Raw genomic sequence first — 22825 nt, 5'->3', positions numbered from 1 at the left:
AACTACAGGTCAAATTGAGCTGATAAGTTCACAATCCACATCTTATGAAAATAAATGTGCTAAATAATGTCACATTTGGACAAAATAAGTACTATATTTAAATCTACACTACCGGTCAAAAGTTTTAGAACAGCTACTCATTCAAGGGTTTTTCTTTATTTGTACTATTTTCTACATTGTAGAATAATAGTGAAGACATCAAAACTATGAAAGAACACATATGGAATCATGTAGTAACCAAAAAAAGTGTTAAACAAATCAAAATATATTTATATTTGAGTTTCTTCAAATAGCCACCCTTTGCCTTGATGACAGCTTTACGCACTATTGGCATTCTCTAAACCAGCTTCATGAGGTCGTCACCTGGAATGCATTTCAGACAACAGGTGTGCCTTCTTAAAAGTTCATTTGTGGAATTTCTTTCCTTCTTAATGCATTTGAGCCAATCAGTTTTGTTGTGACAAGGTAGGGGGTTATACAGAAGATGGCCATATTTTGTAAAATACCAAGTCTATATCATGGCAAGAACAGCTCAAATAAGCAAAGAGAAATTACATTCCATCATTACTTTAAGACATGAAGGTCAGTCAATACGGAATATTTCAAGAACTTTTGAAAGTTTCTTCAAGTGCTGTCGCAAAAACCATCAAGCGCTATTATGAAACTGGCTCTCATGCGGACCGCCATAGGAAAGGAAGACCCAGAGTTACCTCTGCTGCAGAGGATATGTTCATTAGAGTTACCAGCCTCAGGTTGCAGCCCAATCACAGAGTTCAAGTAACAGACACATCTCAACATCAACTGTTCAGAGGAACGCCTGATTCTCATGGTCGAATTGCTGCAAATAAACCACTACTAAAGGACACCAATAAGAAGAAGACTTGCTTGGGCCAAGAAACCCGAACAATGACATGGAAATCTGTCCTTTGGTCTGATGAGTCCAAATTGGAGATTTTTGGTTCCAACCGCTGCGTCTCTGTGAGACGCTGAGTGGGTGAGCGGATGATCGCTGCATGTGTATTTCACACCGTAAAGCATTGAGGAGGTGGTGTTATGGTGTGGGGGTGCTTTGCTGGTGACACTGTGATTTATTGAAAATGCAAGGCACACTTAATCAGCATGGCTACCACAGCATTCTGCAGCGATACGCCATCCCATCTGGTTTGGGCTTAGAATGACTATAATTTGTTTTTCAACAGGACAATGACCCAACACACCTCCAGGCTGTGTAAGGGCTATTTGACCAAGCAGGAGAGTGATGGAGTGCTGCATCAGATGACCTGGCCTCCAGAATCCCCCAACCTCAACCAAATTTAGATGGTTTGGGATGAGTCAGACCGCAGAGCGAAGGAAAACCAGCCAACAAGTGCTCAACATATGTGGGATCTCCTTCAAGACTTATGGGAAAAGCATTCCAGGTGAAGCTGGTTGAGAGAATGCCAAGAGTGTGCAAAGCTGTCATCAAGGCATAGGGTGGCTACTTTAAATAATAATTTGATTAACACTTTTTTGGTTACTACATGATTCCATGTGTGTAATGTCGTGGTTTTATTGTCTTCACTATTATTCTACAATCTAGAAAATAGTCAAAATAAAGAAAAACCCTTGAATGAGTAGGTGTTCTAAAACTTGTGACTGTTAGTGTATGTCTACCTCAATATAAAATGTTCATCATCTGCAATTGATTACTCCTATAGTGACAGGTGATGACATGTTTGCCTCTCTATCAATATTCAGTATCAGTGCAGTGCACATGATTAGATTCTGAATTTCATCAACACATTCATTTGAATGCCAGACTGCGCAATTGTTAGGCTATCTATCCAAAGTGCATCAGGCAGCCGTCCAATGCATCACTGCGCTTTGTTCTCTCGTCCGCTGTTTCGTGCCAAAGTGCTGTCGGATTCACAGCTATGTGGTCGCGTTGGCGCTCCTTGTCCCTTTCCCACACCTCGCTCTGCCTTTGAAGGGATCGCCAAGCCGTAGGAATGTTCCCACATTAATGCGCAGTGCACGTGGTTCTTAACCGCAATATCTAAAACCCGGTATTGAGGAGCGACATTGTGAAAGAAGGAGGGGGAGAAACACAATTTCTGCGTAGATGTGGGAGAAATGCAGCTCGTGAGGGATTTTCTGATTCATGAAGAGCGCGAGACGGACTCGAAATTCCCTCACGTGCGCATCGTGGGAGATAAAGCTGTTCAGGCGCTTCTATTTTTGTCTTGATTTATAACAAAAATGCGACCGAAAAGGACCTAAACAATCACGGTAAATGAGGAAACATGCAAATACGCACCGCCAGTAAGTCATTGTGATGTGTTTAGTGCTGTCTGTTTAACCATTTGCGCTGTAAGTAGTAGGGTCACCTTTATTTATTTGAAACTGAAAGGTGCCACTATCGTCATCATCTCTGGTTTGAATTTAGTGACACATGTAGTTTAATGATTGTTAACTATGAGAGAATAGCCTACTGTTAGACTGGTAGTGTTTTTTTATGTGCAGCAAAGTGTTTAAATTAGTGGAATGGTGGCTTCTCAGTCCTCTGCATTTGCGATTAGGCAAAATGTCAGTAAGAGGTCTACATGCTGATACATTTTATTGTTTGTTTTAGGTGAACGTTTGTCAACAGCTCCCGCAGAAGGTGGTTTGCCACCGACCAACAAATAATATTTCAACCGGAGTGGCACGAGCCAAGAAGAACGGACTCCGTAGTTTTTAGATATTGGGATTATATCTTCTTACTTGGGTGTCCACGATGAAGAGGAGACAGAAGCGAGTGTTGCAAATGGCCTTCGTATTCATGGTGGCTTTGATATTTCTGCCAAACGTCGGACTGTGGTCTTTATACCGGGAGAAACACCTGATGAAGTCGCATGAGGCCGGCGAACAGGTAGGTCTAAGGTCAAGTTACTTTGGCTTTGACACTTTTTAAGCACCAAATTCGTCGCATTTGAAACTGGTGTAGCCTACAGTAACTAACTGGAGCTACAAAGTTGTTAATTTTTAAATTCATGTAAAGTTATTGTGAGTTGGTGGGGAAAGTATTTTGGCAACAACCTGCATATTCATGGCTTGAGCAACAGTGTTAGTTAGGAAGACTCATCAATCATCATTATCACATCATCAGTTGGGCCCACATATCATGAATCTTTTCATCAACTTTACACTAGGCAAATTTAAATTTGGACCTTGAAGCCCAGTTGCACTGCTGATTTTCATTATTCCCCTCTGAAGGAGTGATTTAGATGGGTGTGGGGCACCCATCATACAACCATATATAGTATTTGGTTAATATAGCCTGATGGTAGCCTAATTCTAACCATTAAATGCAACAAAAAAAATATTAATGCTTTTATACATTTCCTTGGGTGAAAGATGTGTATGCATACATTATACTTTAACAGGTGCTGCAGGCAAGCAATCGAGAGTCACCTCTGTGTAAGAGTACATTTAGTTCCTGGTTTAAATTGTACCCAAGTTATTTTGCATCCAGGCCAATGTCCCTCAAACATGATAACATGTCAACTTTTCTTGTGATTGTGGCAGGCCAGGCAACCAGGATAAAGTGACTAAGGGGGCAGTTGAAATCGGCAAAGGGGGCACAATTTTGGGGCGTAATTACATTTGAATGATATTAAATTCTGCTTATATCACGCCATACCACAATAAACATAAAGTTCAAATGCCGAGACTCCATGACCTCTGAGTGCTTTTGAAGTGGCAGGTTGGTGTGCACTCTATCAGCACAAAGGACAATGCTCTACACACTAAAGTGATGGCGTTTTGGTAATGAATATAGGCTACAAGATAGATAGGGTAATTCACCTATTACAAACAGCCTATGTGAATACAGCTGTACACACAAGCTGTCTTACTAAAGGAATGCAAACTAAATGCTGAAACCTGTAACCTAGTTATTAATGCAGGCAAACAAAAATATTGAATAGTAGTTCGGCTTAGAATACAGACAATGTGAACAAATGAATGTGAACAGAACAAAACAACAAGTATGCCTAGTAAACAAAATGTCAAATCAATAAAGGCATGACAAAATCTATATTTAGGCTAGTTACATTAACAGTAAACAAGCACAGTAAACAAAAAGCAAATAGAAACCAAAAACACAGCCTACAGACTACTTCAGTGAGATGCAGCCATGCACCGCTGTCTTGCCAAACAAACAGGCCTGTAGGCCCGGTTCAAACATGGAAAGTCATGGCGCTCATGAGTTCAGCAACACGTTGTGATATGGTACAATACACTTCTGTGGATCCAATTCGATCCACATAATCGATTAAGCAATGCCAGGCTACCATAAATGCATTTCCAATACGCACAGTTTACAACCACGAAAACGAATAGGCTACCAAGGAAGCCATAATAGAATGTGTCTATTTCTATGATGAAACATACTGATATGTAGCTATACCTAGGGGTGTCATTTGGGTTCTTGCATTAGAATAATATTGAATTCTGCTTATATCACGCTATACCACAATAAACATAAAAGTCCAAATGTCGAGAACATTGAGTGCTTTTGACCAAGAAGTGGCAGGTTGGTGCAAAATCTCAGCTGCACTCTATCAGCACCATGGACAGCGCCCTACAAACTTAAAGGCCTATAGTCTGGTTAAGAGTCATTTTGCCATTCCATACCATAGGTTTTTGCTGAAAGTACGCCACTGGCTGTACCACCAAGATTTTGATAAAAATCAACCAGCTAGAATGTTTCTTACCTTTTTAGAAGAGTTGCAGCCTCCTTGATGCTCTGTGGAACTTCCTGATTAATCAATCATTCCACTCTCCCCGAAATATTCTTGTAAGATCCCCAAAAAATGCCAGTTGGATTAGTTGAGTGAACACGTTTGTCAAAGTGGAAAATTAGTTCTCGCATGTAGCTGTGGATGCCACCAAAAGTCAATACGTGTCAGTGCAGTAAGCATGGTCGACATAGCGGAGAGATGCCCAGAGAATTGTTGCAAGATATCAAGTGTGGCCCATTTGTCCTCATTGGAGCCGGAACGGGCGATTTCAGTCTGCAAAAACTGGCGCGCAACACTAAACTCAGCTTCCACCAAATCTGTTTTGGTTAGATCCAGCAGTGGTTTCACCTTTTTCCCATCTAGAAAGTCATGGCTCTCAAGGGTAAACAGGGTCTCCACCAGTTGGATGTTGCGTTTGCTGAATCGTACTGACATTTCACCGATGACAGCATCCAAGAACAGTCTTTTACACTCAGTCTCTTCTCCTTTGTCCTACTGGCCTACTGCACTGTATATCACATAATGCGATGAGATTTGTACTTACATAACGTTGTCATAATTGCTTGGAGCTTGTGGTGCGTCAGTGCCACTGGCACTGAACTGTCCAAAAATGGCTTCGAATTCGCTGTCACACCCCGGCTTGTCACACCTCAGCACTCCAACGCACTGCGGACCACTTTGACTCCAGTGTAAAGATCTGTTGCTTTTGCCTGGATACATTTGTTTGGAGGATGAAGAAGACTGAGGATTCTGTGCACCATGGTGGCTGTAAACTTCAAGCCAGGGTCCAGCATTGCCCTTACTAGACCTGTAGCCTCAAGTCTTACGTCTGTGTTGTACGAACGCATGCATTCGATGTCAGAGAGGAACTTCACGATGCTGTCACAACGTTTAACAGCCACTGACACAGTAGCCAGGTGTCCCCTTCTCCATTGGCTGTGTTTGGATACTTTAGCTAAGCCAATTTCTGCTATCCACCATGGCAGTGGCAGATTAGCTGGTTCCAGCTAGCTAAATAGGCTAATAGGCTACTTACGCTTTTTACAGCTAGCTAATACGCTAACTAAACCCTGTGGTGTTGGGGTGTGAGGCTGAGTTGAGTGAAGCAGCTTCAACGGTAAACTTGACCCCGCCCTTATAAATCTAAATCAAATGTTACAGGCAGAAGCGTATCACGTTATTCACTTAGCCTACCATAGATGAGAAGTGTTTTTCCCCGCTTTTTATGGAAACCAAAGGAGTCATACCTAACTACTGACACAGCACAGCAGAGATACAAATTTTGAACCAACCTGTCACTCAATAATTGTAACTTTTTTATATAGGGACATAAAACTAAAACTGAGGGGGCTAATCCCCCTTTTGCCCCCTCGTGGAGCTGGGCCCAGGTTGTGGTGGAAGTCACTGTGTCTCCTAAGTGTGACTTATTATAACAAGGGTAGTTTGGTTCCTGAATGCTGATTGACTGAAACCGCTTTCCAGTAACGTGTACATTCAGAATATTATAGCATGAGGTTGGAGTACCATGGCACGAAATCCTCTTTAGCTTGTGTGGCTTGATGATCTCCTTGAACACCTACAGCTCTTTGCCAGCCCTTCATGTTATGTAGCCCTAGCTGCACTCTGTTTAGCCGTGAGGTTTGTTTCAAATATGCCTATCATCTTGTAATCTATTTCTGCTGCTGGGGGGTGCAGTGAAAACTGCCTGAGTCGGTTTATGATTGCATCTCGTCATTGCCTCTTTCTCATTTGCCTGATCGCGATTTGCATTGCCGCATGGCGTAACATTGCCCTTCGGCACTGCATGGCCCCGTCTGTGTGAAGCCTTGACAGTTCATCACCATTAGGCCAACCCAGCCTGTCGCCCTCTAGCTCCGGCCCGGGTTGACAGGGACAGAAACATCAGGCGGTGGTCATTATGTGGGACGACACCTACCGTCCTCTCCTCTCTCCACTGACCTCTACATGATACAGACTGAGTCACCCTGCTGAGATGGTCAAACATTCCATTTCGAGGTTGTCTGTCTCATAGAAAGAATGAGTAGATTGAACAAAGCCCCTCGGACCAGTGCAACTCGATGACCAATGTTCTCTCTTTTCATTCAATTTTTTTATCCACAGAAAATAGGAGCCTTAGTAGGTGTGTGGTGACTTTAGATTAGTCGTGTGTTGCTATTTTTGTCAGCAATTATACTGAACAAGGTGATGTCCTTTGGTTTTCTTGTCTTATTGATTCCTTTTGCTTTAGTTTAATCCATAGTGTCATAGTCTCTAAATTGAGCTCCTATACTACAGGCATTTGATACAAACAAAGCAAATCAAGAAAAGAAGAAGAAGGTCTAGAACCCTTTAGTCGGGATCAGTAGGTCCCAGAGCAGCAACACAGGCGAGCTGATGAGTTCCTTCCTGATTCCATGATTCAGATCCACCGAGCAGCCAGCCAATCCTCTGAAAGACGGAAGGGAGCGACAGCATTATATGCTCGGGGGGAAAAAGCTCATCCTCCGTGGCAGGCAACAGAAAAATAGGAACAGTTCCTAAGATCAGAATCACCCCGTTTCCTCCCCTGACTCAAAGTCTGTGTCCCAAATTGCACCCTATTCCCTATATAGTGTACTACTTTATAGCCCTGGTCAAAAGTAGTGCACTACATAGGGAATAGGGTGGCATTTGGGAAGCTATCCTCTGACTCAAACTCAGAACAGCTGAGGTTTCACACACACCAGCCAACCATAAAAGGAAAAAGAAGCCTGGGCTTGTATCTGCTTGATTGGGCCATTTTGTCTGCAGTCAGGGTGAGATAATTGACATTGGGGATGGATGTTTCTGTTGGGCCCAACCTAGTCACCATGGTGATGTTTAGCCTATTATTACTGACATTATGATGTATTTCACACTATAAACGCACTGTAGTTTCTTGTATATGGACATCATGATCCATCAGTCTTTTATGTGATGCATCACATCGGACACATTATTGCCTTTGACCGGTTCTGTAACAATGTTCTTACATTTCAATATAAGCAACTGCTTTGTGGTAAGGGTTCTGATCTCAGCTCACAGGTACATTTAGTGGCCAACAAACAGCTAGCGTGTACTGATGGTGTGTTTTGCACCCTAGATACCAGGTGCACACGCACGCACACACGCACGCACGCACGCACGCACACGCACGCACGCACGCACGCACGCACACACACACACACACACACACACACACACACACACACACACACACACACACACACACACACACACACACACACACACACACACACACACACCAGCTGTCACTTGTGATGGGATGTTTACATGGGAAGATGAGTATGCTAGATTTGGATATATGATAGCACACTGAGCAGTGACGTGTGATAGACAGGAGTAATGCCGGCTAGGCCTAATAACAATTTGGAAGTGATGGAGGGCAACAGCAGCTGAGATTGTACATTTTACACTGTTAATTTGTAGTAATGGAGCACCGTACATACTGTGCTACGGCTGTTGAAGGAAGTGGACCAAGGTGCAGGGTGGTGAGCGTAAAAAAAAATGATTATAAAAAATGACGCCAACAAAACAACAAACGAGAAAACAACCGTGAAGCTACAGGCTATGTGCCATAAACAAAAGTCAACTTCCCACAAAGACAGGTGGAAACAAGGGCTACCTAAGTATGGTTCTCAATCAGAGACAACGATAGACAGCTGTCCCTGATTGAGAATCCTACCCGGCCAAAACATAGAAATACAAATAATAGAATATAGAATACCCACCCCAACTCACACCCTGACCAAACAGAAATAGAGACATAAACAGGATCTCTAGGGTCAGGGCGTGACAGTACCCCCTCCCCCCCAAAGGTGCCGACTCTGGCCGCAAAACCTAAACCTATAGGGGAGGGTCTGGTTGGGCATCTATCCGCGGTGGCGGCTCAGGAGCGGCACACAGACCCCGCTCCACCACTGGCTTACCCCACTTTGGTGGCACCTCTGGTGCGGGGACCCTCGTAGCGGTCCCCGGACTGGGCACCCTCGCTGCGGGCCCCGGACTGGAGAACGTCGCTGGAGGCTCCAGACTGGAGACCTTCGTTGGAGGCTTCGTGCCATGACTCCTCACTGGAGGCTGCATGCCATGCGTCATCACTGTAGGATTCGTGCCATGGATCATCACTGGAGGCTTCTTGCCAAGGATCATCACTGGAGGGAGAAGATGTATGGGCAGTCTGGTACGTGGAGCTGCCACAGGGCTCACCAGGATAGAGAGACATACAGGAGGCCCTGTCCTTGGCAGAGGCACCGGATACACTGGGCCGTGAAGGCGCACTGGAAGTCTCGAGCTAGGAGCCTGCACAACCCGTCCTGTCTGGATGGTTACTTTGGTCCGGCACATGCGGGGAGCAGGCACAGGACGCACTGGGCTGTGCAGACGCACCAGAGACACAGTGTGCCGGTGCAGGATATACTGGGCCGTAGAAACATACTGGCAGCCTGATGCGCTGAGCCGGCACCCTCCGGCCTGGATGCCCACTCTAGCCCGGCCCATTCGGGGAGCTGGAAGGTAGCGCACTGGGCTGTGCACGCGCACTGGAGACAACGTGCGCTCCACCGCATATCATGGTGCCTGACCAGTACGACACTCGCCATGGTAAGCACGGGGAGTTGGCTCAGGTCTCCAACCTGACTCAGTCACACTCCCCGTGTGCCCTTCGTAACACTGCCACTCTGCTTTTGCTGCCTCCAGTTCCTCCCATGGACGGCGATACTCCCCAGCCTGCCTCCAGGGTCCCTTACCGTCCAGGATCTCCTCCCAAGTCCATGAATCCTGAACACGCTGCTCCTCCTTACTACGCTGCTTGGTCCGTTGTTGGTGGTGGGAAGTTCTGTCACGGCTGTTGAAGGGAGTGGACCAAACATTTTCTTTTAGTATAAAAAATGGCACCAACAAAACAACAAATGAGACAACAACCGTGAAGCTAAAGGCTATGTGCCATAAACAAAAGTCAACTTCCCACAAAGACAGGTGGAAAAAAGGGCTACCTAAGTATGGTTCTCAATCAGAGACAACGATAGACAGCTGTCCCTGATTGAGAACCACACCCGGCCAAAACATAGAAATACAAATAATAGAATATAGAATACCCACCCCATCTCACACCCTGACCAAACCAAAATAAAGACATAAACCGGATCTCTAAGGACAGGGCGTGACATTATGTATAATGCACAATGTCTAGTTTGATTTACTGTTTTATTTATGATGTATCTTTTGTATTGTTTTATTCCTGTTTGGACCCCGGGAAGAATAGTTGCTTCCTTGTCAGCAGCTAATGGGGATTCTAATAAATATTAGATGGAAAATAATCCATGTCAATGGTATTCAAACTTTTTCACCAGGATTTCTATGCACTTTCTTCTAGGTTAGTGGTTCTCAACCTGGGGTACTAGTACCCCTGGAGATACAGTTGAAGTCGGAAGTTTACATACACATTAGCCAAATACATTTAAACTCAGTTTTTCATAATTCCTGACATTTAATCCAAGTAGAAATTCCCTGTTTTAGGTTAGTTAGGATCACCACTTTATTTTAAGAATGTGAAATGTCAGAAAAATAGTAGAGAGAATTATTTATTTCAGCTTTTATTTCTTTCATCACATTCCCAGTGGGTTAGAAATGTACATACACTCAGTTAGTAATTAGTAGCGTAGCATTGCCTTTAAATTGTTTAACTTAGGTCAAACGTTTCGGGTAGCCTTCCACAAGCTTCCCACAAAAAGTTGGGTGAATTTTGGCCCATTCCTCCTGACAGAGCTGGTGTAACTGAGTCAGGTTTGTAGGCCTTCTTGCTCACACACGCTTTTTCAGTTCTGCCCACAAATTTTCTTTAGGATTGAGGTCAGAGCTTTGTGATGGCCACTCTAATACCTTGACTTTGTTGTCCTTAAGCCATTTTGCCATAACTTTGGAAGTATGCTTTGGGTCATTGTCCATTTGGAAGACCCATTTGCGACCAAGCTTTAACTTCCTGACTGGTGTCTTGAGATGTTGCTTCAATATATCCACATCATTTTCTTTCCTCATGATGCCATCTCTTTTGTGAAGTGCACCAGTCCCTCCAGCAGCAAAACACCCCCACAACATGATGCTGCCAACCAAGGGCTTCATGGTTGGGATGGTGTTCTTTGGTTTGCAAGCCTCATTATTTTTCCTCCAAACATAACGATGGTCATTATGACCAAACAGTTCTATTTTTGTTTCACAGACCAGAGGACATTTCTCAAAGAAGTACAATCTTTGTCCCCATGTGCAGTTGCTTCGTTGTACTGTGGATATTGATACTTTTGTACCTGTTTCCTCCAGCATATTCACAAGGTCCTTTGCTGTTGTTCTGGGATTGATTTGCACGTTTTGCAACAAAGTACGTTCATCTCTAGGAGGCAGAACGCGTCTCCTTCCTGAGTGGTATGAAGGCTGCGTGGTCCCAAGGTGTTTATACTTGCATACTATTGTTTGTACAGATGAATGTGGTACCTTCAGGCATTTGGAAAATGCTCCCAATGATGAACCAGATTTGTGAAGTCTACAATTTCTTTCTGAGGTCTTGGCTGATTTCTTTTGATCTTCCCATGATGTCAAGCAAAGAGGCACTGAGTTTGAAGGTAGGCCTTGAAATACATCCAAAAGGTACACCTCCAATTACTCAAATTATGTCAATTAGCCTATCAGAAGCTTCTAAAGCCATGCCATCCTTTTCTGGAATTTTCCATGCTGTTTAAAGGCACAGTCAACTTAGTGTATGTGAAAGTCTGACCCACTGGAATTGTGATACAGTGAATTATAACTGAAATAATCTGTCTGTAAACAATTGTTGGAAAAATGACTTGTTTCATGCACAAAGTAGATTTCCTAACCGACTTGCCAAAACTATAGTTTGTTAAGCAGAAATTTGTGGAGTGGTTGAAGAACGAGTTTTAATGACTCCAACCTAACTTCCGACTTCAACTGTACCTGGCCTATCCACAGCCTGTGTACTTGGGAATGGGAAGACTCAAGAGCATAGAGTGGCAAGAAAAAGTATGTTAACCACTTGGAAATACCTGAATTTCTGCATAAATTGGTCATAAAATTTGATCTGATCTTCATCTAGGTCACAACAATTTGACGAACACAATCTGCTTAAACTAATAACACACAAACAATTATACGTTTTCATGTCTTTATTGAACACACATTCACAGTGCAGGGTGGAAAAAAGTATGTGAACCCTTGGATTTAATAACTGGTTGACCCTCCTTTGGCAGCAATAAACCAAATGTTTTCTGTAGTTGCGGATCAGACCTGCACAAAGGTCAGGAGGAATGTTGGACCATTCCTCTTTACAACACTGTTTCAGTTCAGCTATATTCTTCAGATGTCTGTTGTGAACTACTCTATAGAGGTCATGCCACAGCATCTCAAATCGGGTTGAGGTCAGGACTGGGCCACTCCAGAAGGCGTATTTTCTTCTATTGAAGCCATTCTGTTGATGATTTACTTCTGTGTTTTGGGTCGTTGTCCTGTTGCATCACCCAACTTCGGTTGAGCTTCAATTGGATGACAGCCTAACAGTCTCCTGCAAAATGTCTTGATAAACTTGGGAATTAATTTTCCGTTGATGATAGCAAGCTGTCCAGGCCCTGAGGCAGCAAAGCAGCCCCAAACCATGACGCCCCCTCCACCATACTTTACAGTTGGGAAGAAGGTTTTGATGTTGGTGTGCTGTGACTTTCTTTGTCCACACATAGTGTTTTATGTTCCTTCCAAACAACTCAACTGTAGTTTCATTTGTCCACAGAATATTTTGCCAGTAGTGCTGTGGAACACCCAGGTGCACTTTTGCAAACTTCAGACGTGCAGCAATTTTTTGGTGGACAGCAGTGGCTTGTTCCGTAATGTCCTTCCATGAACTCCATTCTTGTTTAGTGTTTTATGTATCTTAGACTTGTCAACAGAGATGTTAGTATGTTCTAGAGATTTCTGTACGTTTTTAGCCAACACTCTAGGATTCTTCTTAACCTCATTGAGCATTCTGCGCTGTGCACTTGCAGTCATCTTTGCAGGATTGCCACTCCTAGGGAGAGTAGCAACAGTGCTGAACTTTCTCCATTTGTAGACAATTTGTCTTTCCATGGACTGATGAACATCAAGGCTTTTAGAGATACTTTTGTAACCCTTTCCAGCTTTATGCAAGTCAACAATTCTTAATCTTAGGTCTTCTGAGATCTCTTTTGTTCGAGGCATGGTTCACACCAGGCAATGCAGCTTGTGAATAGCAATCTCAAATTTTGTGAGTGTTTTTTTATAGGGCAAGGCAGCTCTAACCAACATCTCCAATCTCATCTCATTGATTGGACTCCAGGTTAGCTGACTCCTGTCTCCCAATGAGCTTTTGGAGAAGTCATTAGCCTCGGGGTTCACATACTTTTTCCCACCTACACTGTGAGTTTTTAAATGATATATTCAATATGGACAATAAAAATACAATCATGTGTGTGTCATTAGTTTAAGCGCACTATGGTCGTCTGTTGTTGTGACTTGGATGAAGATCAGATCAAATTTAATGACCAATTTATGCAGAAATCCAGGTCATTCCAAAGGGTTCACATACATTTTCTTGCCACTGTAGGCCTGATGATCCACTGCAAATGAGGGGGTAGCCTACTTTGGTTGGGGGTGTGATTGGGACTTGAAAATAACCCAAGAATGTTGAGAACCACCTTTAACCTCTGGATCCAACTGAGAGAATGTTGATTTCCTAGTGACTGACTGTTATTGTCAGTATCCATTTCGTGACAAAGTGACAGTTGGAAGAGCAAGGCAGTCATTCTAATTAGGCTACCCACCACGATGTCACCATGACATGCATGACGGTAATGCAGATACAGAGCTGAGTGACAATGTGGCCATGGATGAATGATCGACCAAATATATTGGAACGGAGATGGGGTTTATATAAAAACAAGAAACGCAAAAAGATTTCACAAATCGTCTGTGGAAACGGAATCTATTTTCAGTGTGAGATGGGACAAAACAGGTTGAAAAGGCCATTCATGATTAGTCTTGTAGTGGTTGTCACTAGGCATAAAAACCCTCTGTTGAAAGGACCCGATTTGGTGTGACATGCAAAGACTTCAATTGTGTGAGCGGTAATAGCTTGTTGGCTTGTTGGTAGGAATTCAATTGTGACCATGATATTTTGACAATGAATAAGAATATGAATCTCCGGTATTGTTATCATTCATCTGAATATGAATTTGAATCAAACTCTACCCGTATCAACTGTGGAAGAGGCTTCACCATTACCATACAGAAGGAGCACATAATATTATTTAGTAATTTAGTAATTAAACCGGTAGTAATTAAACCTGTCGGTGTTGCTTCAAAGTATTGACTCCTAGCTTCCTCAGTACAGTATATTATTTTATAATGATTCGCTTTCTTAACGACTTCCTTTTAATTTCCTTCTGTTTTTATGACACCTCGTTATCTTCTCCCCTCGCCGTTAACAGTGTTTTTCTGTAATTACTGTGCTATTTTAGAGAACTGAGATGATTGTGTTTCTGTGTTTATATAGTAGAACTATCATTATAGAAGTTGTTGCTGTTGTTTTTGTTGGTGAGGTATTGTATCATCAATGCTGCTATCATCATTTCCACCAGTATCGCAATGAGCTTGATTACCGATCCTTTTCCAAAAATATTGGCGTTTTGGTGTTGATGTTGAGTTGTTGCTCACATACTTATCATCTACATTCCACTCAGCTCCCCAATAAGCTTTCTGTCAGGACCAAGGATTTGCCACATTGTGTATTGATGATATGTATCATGAAGCTTTACATCATTTTCACCTCCATCCTCTCCTTAGTCTTGGTCCGTTTAAACCTGATTTGTCAGATGTGCCTTGTGTGCCGCTGACAGGTGGTAGAATGTGGTGGGAGGCTGTTGTGTGTCTTCAGAGAATAAAGGGCATTTCATATGGAGTGACTGACTGGCTCTATCTGCACAGTGATATAAAACAACTTATTCACCACCACCGACTCTCGGGAGGGGAGATCTAGACGTAACCATTAAGGGTGCTTCCATAATGGCATTTGACAGGGCCCATAGGGTTCTTCTCAGAAGTAGTGCACTATGAAGGGAATAGGGTGCCATTTTGGACGCTCCTCAGTGTTGTGACATGGGCATCTCCATTAAGCTAAAAGCACTCCCATAGCACTTAGTTTTTTCCCCTCATGCTTCTGAGAATAATGGAAATAGGCTCGATGTAATCACTGCCATTGTACTGTCAGACACTAGACAGCAGTGCAATCTGTTTTAATGGTCATGAACCTCTTTCAGTGTAAGATGTAAATATAGACACTTATTCGAGCCTATAAAGCTCACACCTATTTATTCTCCTGGTGGCACTAACCTAAATCAGTGAGAAAGTGGGGACATTGAATGTCTATCCATGTCAACGTGTGATCAGTCTCAAATGCTCCCATACGCTAGACTAGGGCTGCACCTCAAATGGCACCCTATACCCGATAGGCCCTGGTCAAGAGTAGTGCACTATATAGGGAATAGGGCGCCATTTGGGTTACACACTAGGTACACATACCATGAGTGTAATCACATAGATGGGCCATGAATTGTCCCCGGCTTGTCCAACTGACTCTCAGCACAGATATGGCTGAGTTACGGCTGTTTAAACTGGCAGCTCTGACTGACTCCTCCACTCTGGTGATTGTTATTCAAGGAGAGCAAAGCTTCTTATGTTTTATGGCCCTCTTCTCCTCCGCGGCGCCGGCGTTGCACCGTAGATTTACGGGCGTTTCAAACCCACCGCGCAAGGTAATACTTGTCATCGGTGAAACATAACTAACAGTTAAATTAGACAGACAGTTTAACAATGTGGCCTGGCAGAGGTTTGTAAGAGATTATCGTGAGTCTGAAGGGTCATTATATTGCATCTATTAAAGGCAATCCAAAAACTACTTTTCAATGAAGAGGTTCCCAAGGGAGTAGTTGATCATGCCTGTGACTGTCCACTCCACTTGATGGCTAGTACCTTAAAAAAGGTTTTAGCTTTCTAGATTTTTCATCTAGCTTTCTCCTCCAATTATTGTCTTGTTGGATAGGCTTACTTACAGATTAGTAAAGTTGTTTCCTTTTTGCTTTTACATTTCTAACAAGAGTTTGTAGACCTAATCAGAATGTTCAAGTTGAAAATGTGATTTTTAAACATAATTGGTTGGAATCACCACCTCTCAACAAACATTCCTCTCAGAAATCAATATTTATGATTATATCTTGATCCATGCTGAGATTGCCAGTCAGCCGTGTCTTCCAATCACATCAACCTTTGTTTTCGTCAGTGTATGAAATGGAGTCAAATTCGATATGGTTCTGAAAAGGATGCCCCCCCCCCCCCTGTCATTATGTCACACATTGTGTGGTGGTAGTCAGTGAAAGGGAGACGTTGTGTCCCGCTGTGTGCTACTGAGTTGTAACCTTTTCGTTGTATCCGACAGTATGTGTGGAAAGGAGAAAAATAGGCGTGTCCTGCATTTGAAAGCAGACAGTTGACCCAGTCGTGTTCTGAAAAGGCCTATTCTCCTTCTCGGTGCAACCTAAGACACACCTAAGAATCAACCCAGCCGGTCGGAAACAGTGAGTGGTTGAATGAATCGCAGCACAGCTATGCTCACAATAAACCACTGATTCATTTTAGCCTTCAAGCAACATGAATTTAAACCACAACACTACTTGTTAGACTGCCCCCCAAGGAGCCACTAGCATCTTCCACAGCTTCCAGGACAGTTACTGATGATTTACCCGTGAATCATTGTAGCCTAATCACTTCAGTCACCAACGATGGGTATCTCTGTTAGTTATTAACGGCAGTCAGTTCTTTTCTTTGTGTGAAGGACGGGATGTGATATCTGATTGTCGAGGGGAACCGTTGAGAAACTGAGTGATTCGTAATGTGAGGAATATAAACGTCAACAGTGTATTAGGACACCAGAGCTGATTTAAATGATGTTGAAACTGGATCACTGCGGTGGATAGGATATTTTATCTAGGTTTAAATATGAATGAGCTTGATGAGTATCTTTTAATATTGTGCCGATTCCTAAAGGCTTATTTGTGAGTTGATCTCAGGTTATCGATTTAAATTTCTTTCTATTCCTTCTTTATCCTTTTCATGAACTCCCTTCATCATCCTCCCTCCTTTTTCCTCCTTTCTTCCTCCTACTAATTCACTGACTGCACTGATGAAAAACCCAAGCAGTCTCCCTAACAAGAAAAGTCCTTGGTGCTTATTAGGATATTTGTGAGTCATTCCACTGTATTATCCTATCTCATTAAAAGCCCACGGTGCAGTTTTTTGATTCTCTAATGGAGGAAAACTGTGAGGAATCATGTGTAGCCTGGTTAAATTAGACTGCATGTTGAACTCACCATTCACCTCGATGGAGAGTGCAGCGTTCAGTCTGGTTTAGCCAGGCTATGAATTGGTTTCCCTGTGTTGTCAATATATCATCTCTCTCCTCTCTTCCTGTGTCGTGAATTACTGGCCTCTCTGAAACACGAAGAGGCTGCACTATCTTTTTATGAGGAGAGAGATGTGTCTGGGTGAGGGCTCCATGTGCTGTGCTGCAGCACTGCTGGGTCAGGCTGATGAGAAAAGAAAGGGCCGGTCGGTGTTGATGAGGGACCATGCAGCCAGTGAGTGACTGATTACTCAGCCTGTATACAGGGACAACTGGGACAGATATTATTCTGTAAAGTTTGGAATCTTGAATCCTCTGTTGTCCCATGGAGGTGATTCATCATGATTGTTGGGGTAATACGCAGGGCCTGGCCAAATACATCTACCTGTGTGTGTGTGTGTGTGTGTGTGTGTGTGTGTGTGTGTGTGTGTGTGTGTGTGTGTGTGTGTGTGTGTGTGTGTGTGTGTGTGTGTGTGTGTGTGTGTGTGTGTGTGTGTGTGTGTGTGTGTGTGTGTGTGTGAAAGCTGAGGAAGTATGTGTGACGACAGGGAGAGGGAACCGTTTGCTGCCGTTATGACAGACTGACAGTGCTGCCTCCCACACTGTGAGAAACTGTGACATACGAGTAGAGCGAGGTGGGCACTGTTGTGTGTGTGTCTGTGTGTGTGAGGGATTTGAGGGATGTGGGTGTGTGTGGGGGGTTTGTTTCTCCTGCCAAGGCTTTTTGATTCCCTCCAAATTGTTTTGAGCAGAAAAATGCACTCTGTCACACTTCATGCTCTTTCCCAGGGCGATTTAACAGTCAGACACACACACGCACACACACACACGCTCTGCCTGCCGGCTCTCGCTCTACAGATGAGGGGATTTACTGAAACCCACACAGCACCCCTCCTGGTCACACTGAGAACTTGTTATGGCTCATCCTTAATCACATTTCTCCTAGTGACTTTGCCTACCACTGAGGTAGACAGAGGTGGACTGAGGTGGACTGAGGTGGACTGAGACTGAGGTGGACTGAGGTAGACTGAGGTAGACTGAGGTGAACTGAGGTAGACTGAGGTGGACTGAGGTAGACTGAGGTGGACTGAGGTGGACTGAGGTGGACTGAGGTGGACTAAGGTAGACTGAGGTAGACTGAGGTGGACTGAGGTAGACTGAGGTGGACTGAGGTAGACTGAGGTGGACTGAGGTAGACTGAGGTGGACTGAGGTAGACTGAGGTGGACTGTATCACTCTTGTTGTTTTCAGATTATATAACTACAGTTAGAGTCAGCAGCACAAACAAATACGGTTGGTTTTCCTTCTGGCAAAACGGATTCATTATTTATTACACATAGTAACAACCACTGGTCAACCACTGACATACCGGACAGCCCCGCAAGGAAGAGGGGCACAAAAAGGAATTCAGAAACCCCATCTTCATATGTACCGGTACTATCAAGCTAAGTGTTTGTTTCTTGGGCTTCAGGAATGTGACTGAAAAAGTGCCTCAGGCCTTGAAAAAGGAAACGTTTAACTGATTGAAAGTATTCGGGTATATCGGTGAACAAATGGCGTGGTCAAGGCTACGACGGTGCCAGCGCAATGAGTGGGGCTTCCTCAGGTGTTCAAAAGCTGATTGCCCAGTTTCCCTGATGTTGCTGTGGCAGAAGGGAGTGGTGCTTCAAATACAGCAATTCCGCAACATCTTTAATTGAGCCTCTCATTCTCCTTAATTGCCGTCCTCAACAGGTTGTCTGGTTACTGGACAGCCAATACATTGTCAGATGCAAACAGTTTATCATGTTTTGCAGGCAACAGTTCTTGAGGGCTTGAACAAAAAATGCTGGTGAACCAGCTTGGTGTGGTTGTAATATCCACAGTCCCTTATCCCTGGTGTATCTTGGCATGCGTCATTCAAGACTACATTTAATTGTGTGCAGCGCAATGGACATATAAGGCACAATGTCTCTGAAAACTGTCTGGGTTGGTAATACTCAGTAGAGGAAGCAGTCGGGCCTGCAACCTGGACCTACTGGCTGTGGTAAAAACATTTGCGTACAAAACAGGAGCACTTCAGGAAACCAGGGGAGTCTCTCAAGTTGGATTTCATTTAATTTACCTTGACTATTGCATCCCGTTTGTGGAGGCTAATCGGCAGACATAAACCCGTTGAGTTGAACAATAAATTGTGGCTAAATGTATCCTTAAGCCGACTACTTTTTTCCTCAGTGTTAGGCTATTTGATATTTACATTTTATAAAAGGTTTATAAACTGCAGCTAAATATCAGTTAAATACAGTATACAGCTATAGATAGTACACTGCATAATGAAACAATCCCTAGTAACCACATGTTTTGATGGTGGACAGACTGTATTATATTGCATTCATAGACTGGTTTTACACACAACAACTTTCTATCCAAGCTGGGAGAGAGCGCAAGGACAGCTCATGTCATGCAGGTTCAGGTAGGCTACACAGAACAGTTTTATATTTAAAAAAAATGGATTGGTAGCTGATTAGTATGCTGTTGCATTGAAAATGTATTTTACAATCTGCAATGTTTGACTTTCCAACTTTAATTACTGAACGAGGAATTTCATTATTGCCACCAGCCAGCAGTCTAAAAATGGCAGCATTCCGACACCATGTAGCTTTGTGAAATGCTAGGCTTAACATGACAAAATGATGACCAAATAGGCCTATAAACATTTACCCATTAGCTAAAGCAAACTATACATGCCCTGGCACCACAGAAAGCCTATCATCGATTCAACAGGCATGCAGCTGCATAGACATGTCACAATTTCAGCACCACGGACAGCGGTCGGTAGTCTATACTTTGTGAGTGGCTGTCTGGCTGACACATTACATTTCTTTTTATTTTAGGAATGTGGGAGGGTCGAACTCGAACCTTGCGGGGGGTCCAGAGAAACTGCGTTACGCCAGTACGGCCAACCCCATGAATCTTGTCCTGTTGACATGTGGCTGTTCACAGTGACTCTTGGGTCATTAAAAGACAAGCTAGTTTCTCCTCTATCTGCTCCTCTCTGGTTTATTTACGGCATCATGTCTGCTCATACAGCCGCTTCCTAATTACACTTTGCCATCAAGATTAATGTTGGGCCTCGGCTGGCTGCATCTGCCAACTTTACCTTTGTTTCACCCTGCTGATGGATGGAGGGTGAAGTTAAAGTTTTTTTTTTCCAAGATCCCCCTCCGGAAACCTGGAGTCAAGAGATCAGAGGAGTAGCAGGGGAAAGCAATCACTAGCAGTGCTTGATTTGGGCCGATGCTCGCCAGTATGGAGTACCATCAACTCATATTTTCTACTGCTTGAGTACTGGCACCTCTTATAGATGAAATGTTTACCTCTTTGTTTCACGCTCTGAACGCTGCTGTGCTGACCCTGATATCCAAAGGCGTTTGTTGAATGATATTTAGAGACTTGATAGAAAATACAATAACTTGAGACGTGACTTGCACTTGGAGATTCAGAACTCAGGACTCAACTTTGATTTGTAATGATCTTGATTTGAAATGAATGTTTTGTCACTCATTTAGTGGCACAGAATCATATTATTCATATAAAATACAGTTTAGCAATCTGATATGGACTCATCTTTACCAGAACAATACTATTAGGCTTCCTGGTGATTTCATTGCTCATGTTCATATTTTAGAAATGCATAGTTTGAATGGATAATAATTATATACCTCTGTGGTGTTACTGGCCATATGTCTAAAAATAGCTGTAACATCGCGCTACCATCAATACTTATGGGATGAAGATGTAACATATTCTGGCGAATGAATGATGTGTTAATTATTGTGAGGAAGAGAAAGTCTCCAGCCAGATCATGATTTCCATTTGGTCCTGCAACCCCCACTGCATACAGGTAGGCCATATGACCCTGCTTGCTCTGGACTCCAGAGAAGTGACAATGTGACATGTAATCCCTAGTTGATATTGACTGACAAAGATGAATGACTTTCAGCTGAAAATGCAGGTGTAAAACGCAGTTTATTTCTGTGTCTTACGTTCTGAAAATGCAACACCGTTTATGGCTGAAATGACAGGGTACATTTGTGCAGCGATTGTGTTCCCGTGTGCACATGTGCATGCGCAGGGGTCGCAACCTTTGACCCACACCTTTTTCGGGGTCACGGGTCAAAAAGTTTGAGAACCTCTGAGGCTAGCCGAACAGATTGCTGATTTGCTGTACAGCTATAGGATTGGCTGCAGTACAAATGTCAAATTGTAGGGAGAGAATTGCCATAAATAAATATGCAGCTCCAAAACAAATGAATTTACTTGAAAGCTCACCAGCAATGGGGTTCCAAGCAACGATAGGGTAGGATATTCTGGTCTTTTGGTATGTCAAAATTGTCTTGAAATGTATCAATTATTACATAATGTACTGTAAATGTGTTGTAGACAAAATAATGAAAATACTATTTGGTAGCCTCAATAAATAGACAATGCATTTACTTGAGACTTGACTTTTGACTTGACTTTTGACTCGACTTGCTCTTAGAACGCACGACGTGGACTTGACTCGAGACTCGACCTGATCTCCTCGTGACTTGAGACTTGCTTGTGACTCGAATGATAGTGACTTGGTCCCACCTCTGCTGCGGCCTAATCATTTTAGTCACCAATGATGGCTCTCTAGTTATTGCCTGCAGTCAGTAGGTGATATCTGATTGTTGTAGGGAACAGTTGAGAAACTGTGACTGATGTGTAATGTCAGGCATATCCATTTCCACTGTGTCTAATAGGACATCAGAGCTTTTGAAACGGAAGATTCTCTTGGACACCATATTGTGTCCTCAAAGCCCCACCAACTAGTTAGATCAATCTTGATGGATGTAATTTCCTAAATGGAGTATTGGCTCTATTTGTCGACCAGCTGCATTGGCTTGGCTACAGTAGGAGTCTGAATGTATTATCCACACAATGGCTTCACTCCATGTTACATCTGCAAGATAGCGAGGTTATTTCATCATTCCTTATTCTCAGATGTGCTTTATGTCAAATCCCCATCACACAAAAGCCAAAATACTGTATTGAAACAGTCCAAAAAAATGTACCGTTGAATCAAGTTTGGTGTAAAGAAAAATGACCAAGTAAACCAATGGTCTGTTATTACCAGGAGATTTATGATCTCAGCCTGTCTTTCTGACGCGTTTTCAGTCTTTGATTCAATCCCAACTGCCTTCGTGTGACAGCCAGACACTTTGCGGAGTGATTTGTCTACATGGGACTCATTGTTTTTTCCTCTCGCTCTGTGATGTTATTTGTGTTCCGGTATTTTCAGAGGCGTTCCATGTAAACTCCCGGGCTGATTCTCTTATGACATCAGACTCAAAACAAGCACAGATCTCCGACATGACGGATATGTCCCTCCAGGCCCTCTGGCTGTCGTCTCGCTCCTCACGCCTCTCATCCCACTATAAAGTGACAGATTGCAGATATAATATGTACCAAAAAAATGGGAACGCAGAAAAATAAAGACAACTTTGGGATTGTTTGGGATGTGGTTCGACCTCATAAAGAGGGAGCGCTG

At 43.2% G+C, this 22825-nt stretch overlaps 1 protein-coding gene across 2 annotated transcripts in view; it reads left to right on the top strand.

The window, feature by feature from the left end:
• The first annotated feature begins 1900 nt into the window (after positions 1-1900).
• LOC118374336 (polypeptide N-acetylgalactosaminyltransferase-like 6) overlaps positions 1901-22825 on the top strand; it is a 269874-nt gene continuing 248949 nt past the window's right edge. The window contains exons 1-2 of one of the 2 annotated variants that reach the window (XM_052486707.1): positions 1901-2268; positions 2612-2890. In XM_052486707.1, coding sequence (XP_052342667.1) covers positions 2756-2890 — 135 coding nt within the window. In that variant the 5' untranslated portion in view covers positions 1901-2268; positions 2612-2755. Of the gene's footprint in view, positions 2302-2611; positions 2891-22825 lie in introns of both variants that reach the window. The other variant, XM_052486706.1, reaches the window with a different exon arrangement.

Source organism: Oncorhynchus keta, chromosome 29, assembly GCF_023373465.1.
Source record: "Oncorhynchus keta strain PuntledgeMale-10-30-2019 chromosome 29, Oket_V2, whole genome shotgun sequence".
NCBI classification, from domain to species: domain Eukaryota; kingdom Metazoa; phylum Chordata; class Actinopteri; order Salmoniformes; family Salmonidae; genus Oncorhynchus; species Oncorhynchus keta.
This window is presented reverse-complemented; position numbering and strand designations above follow the sequence as displayed.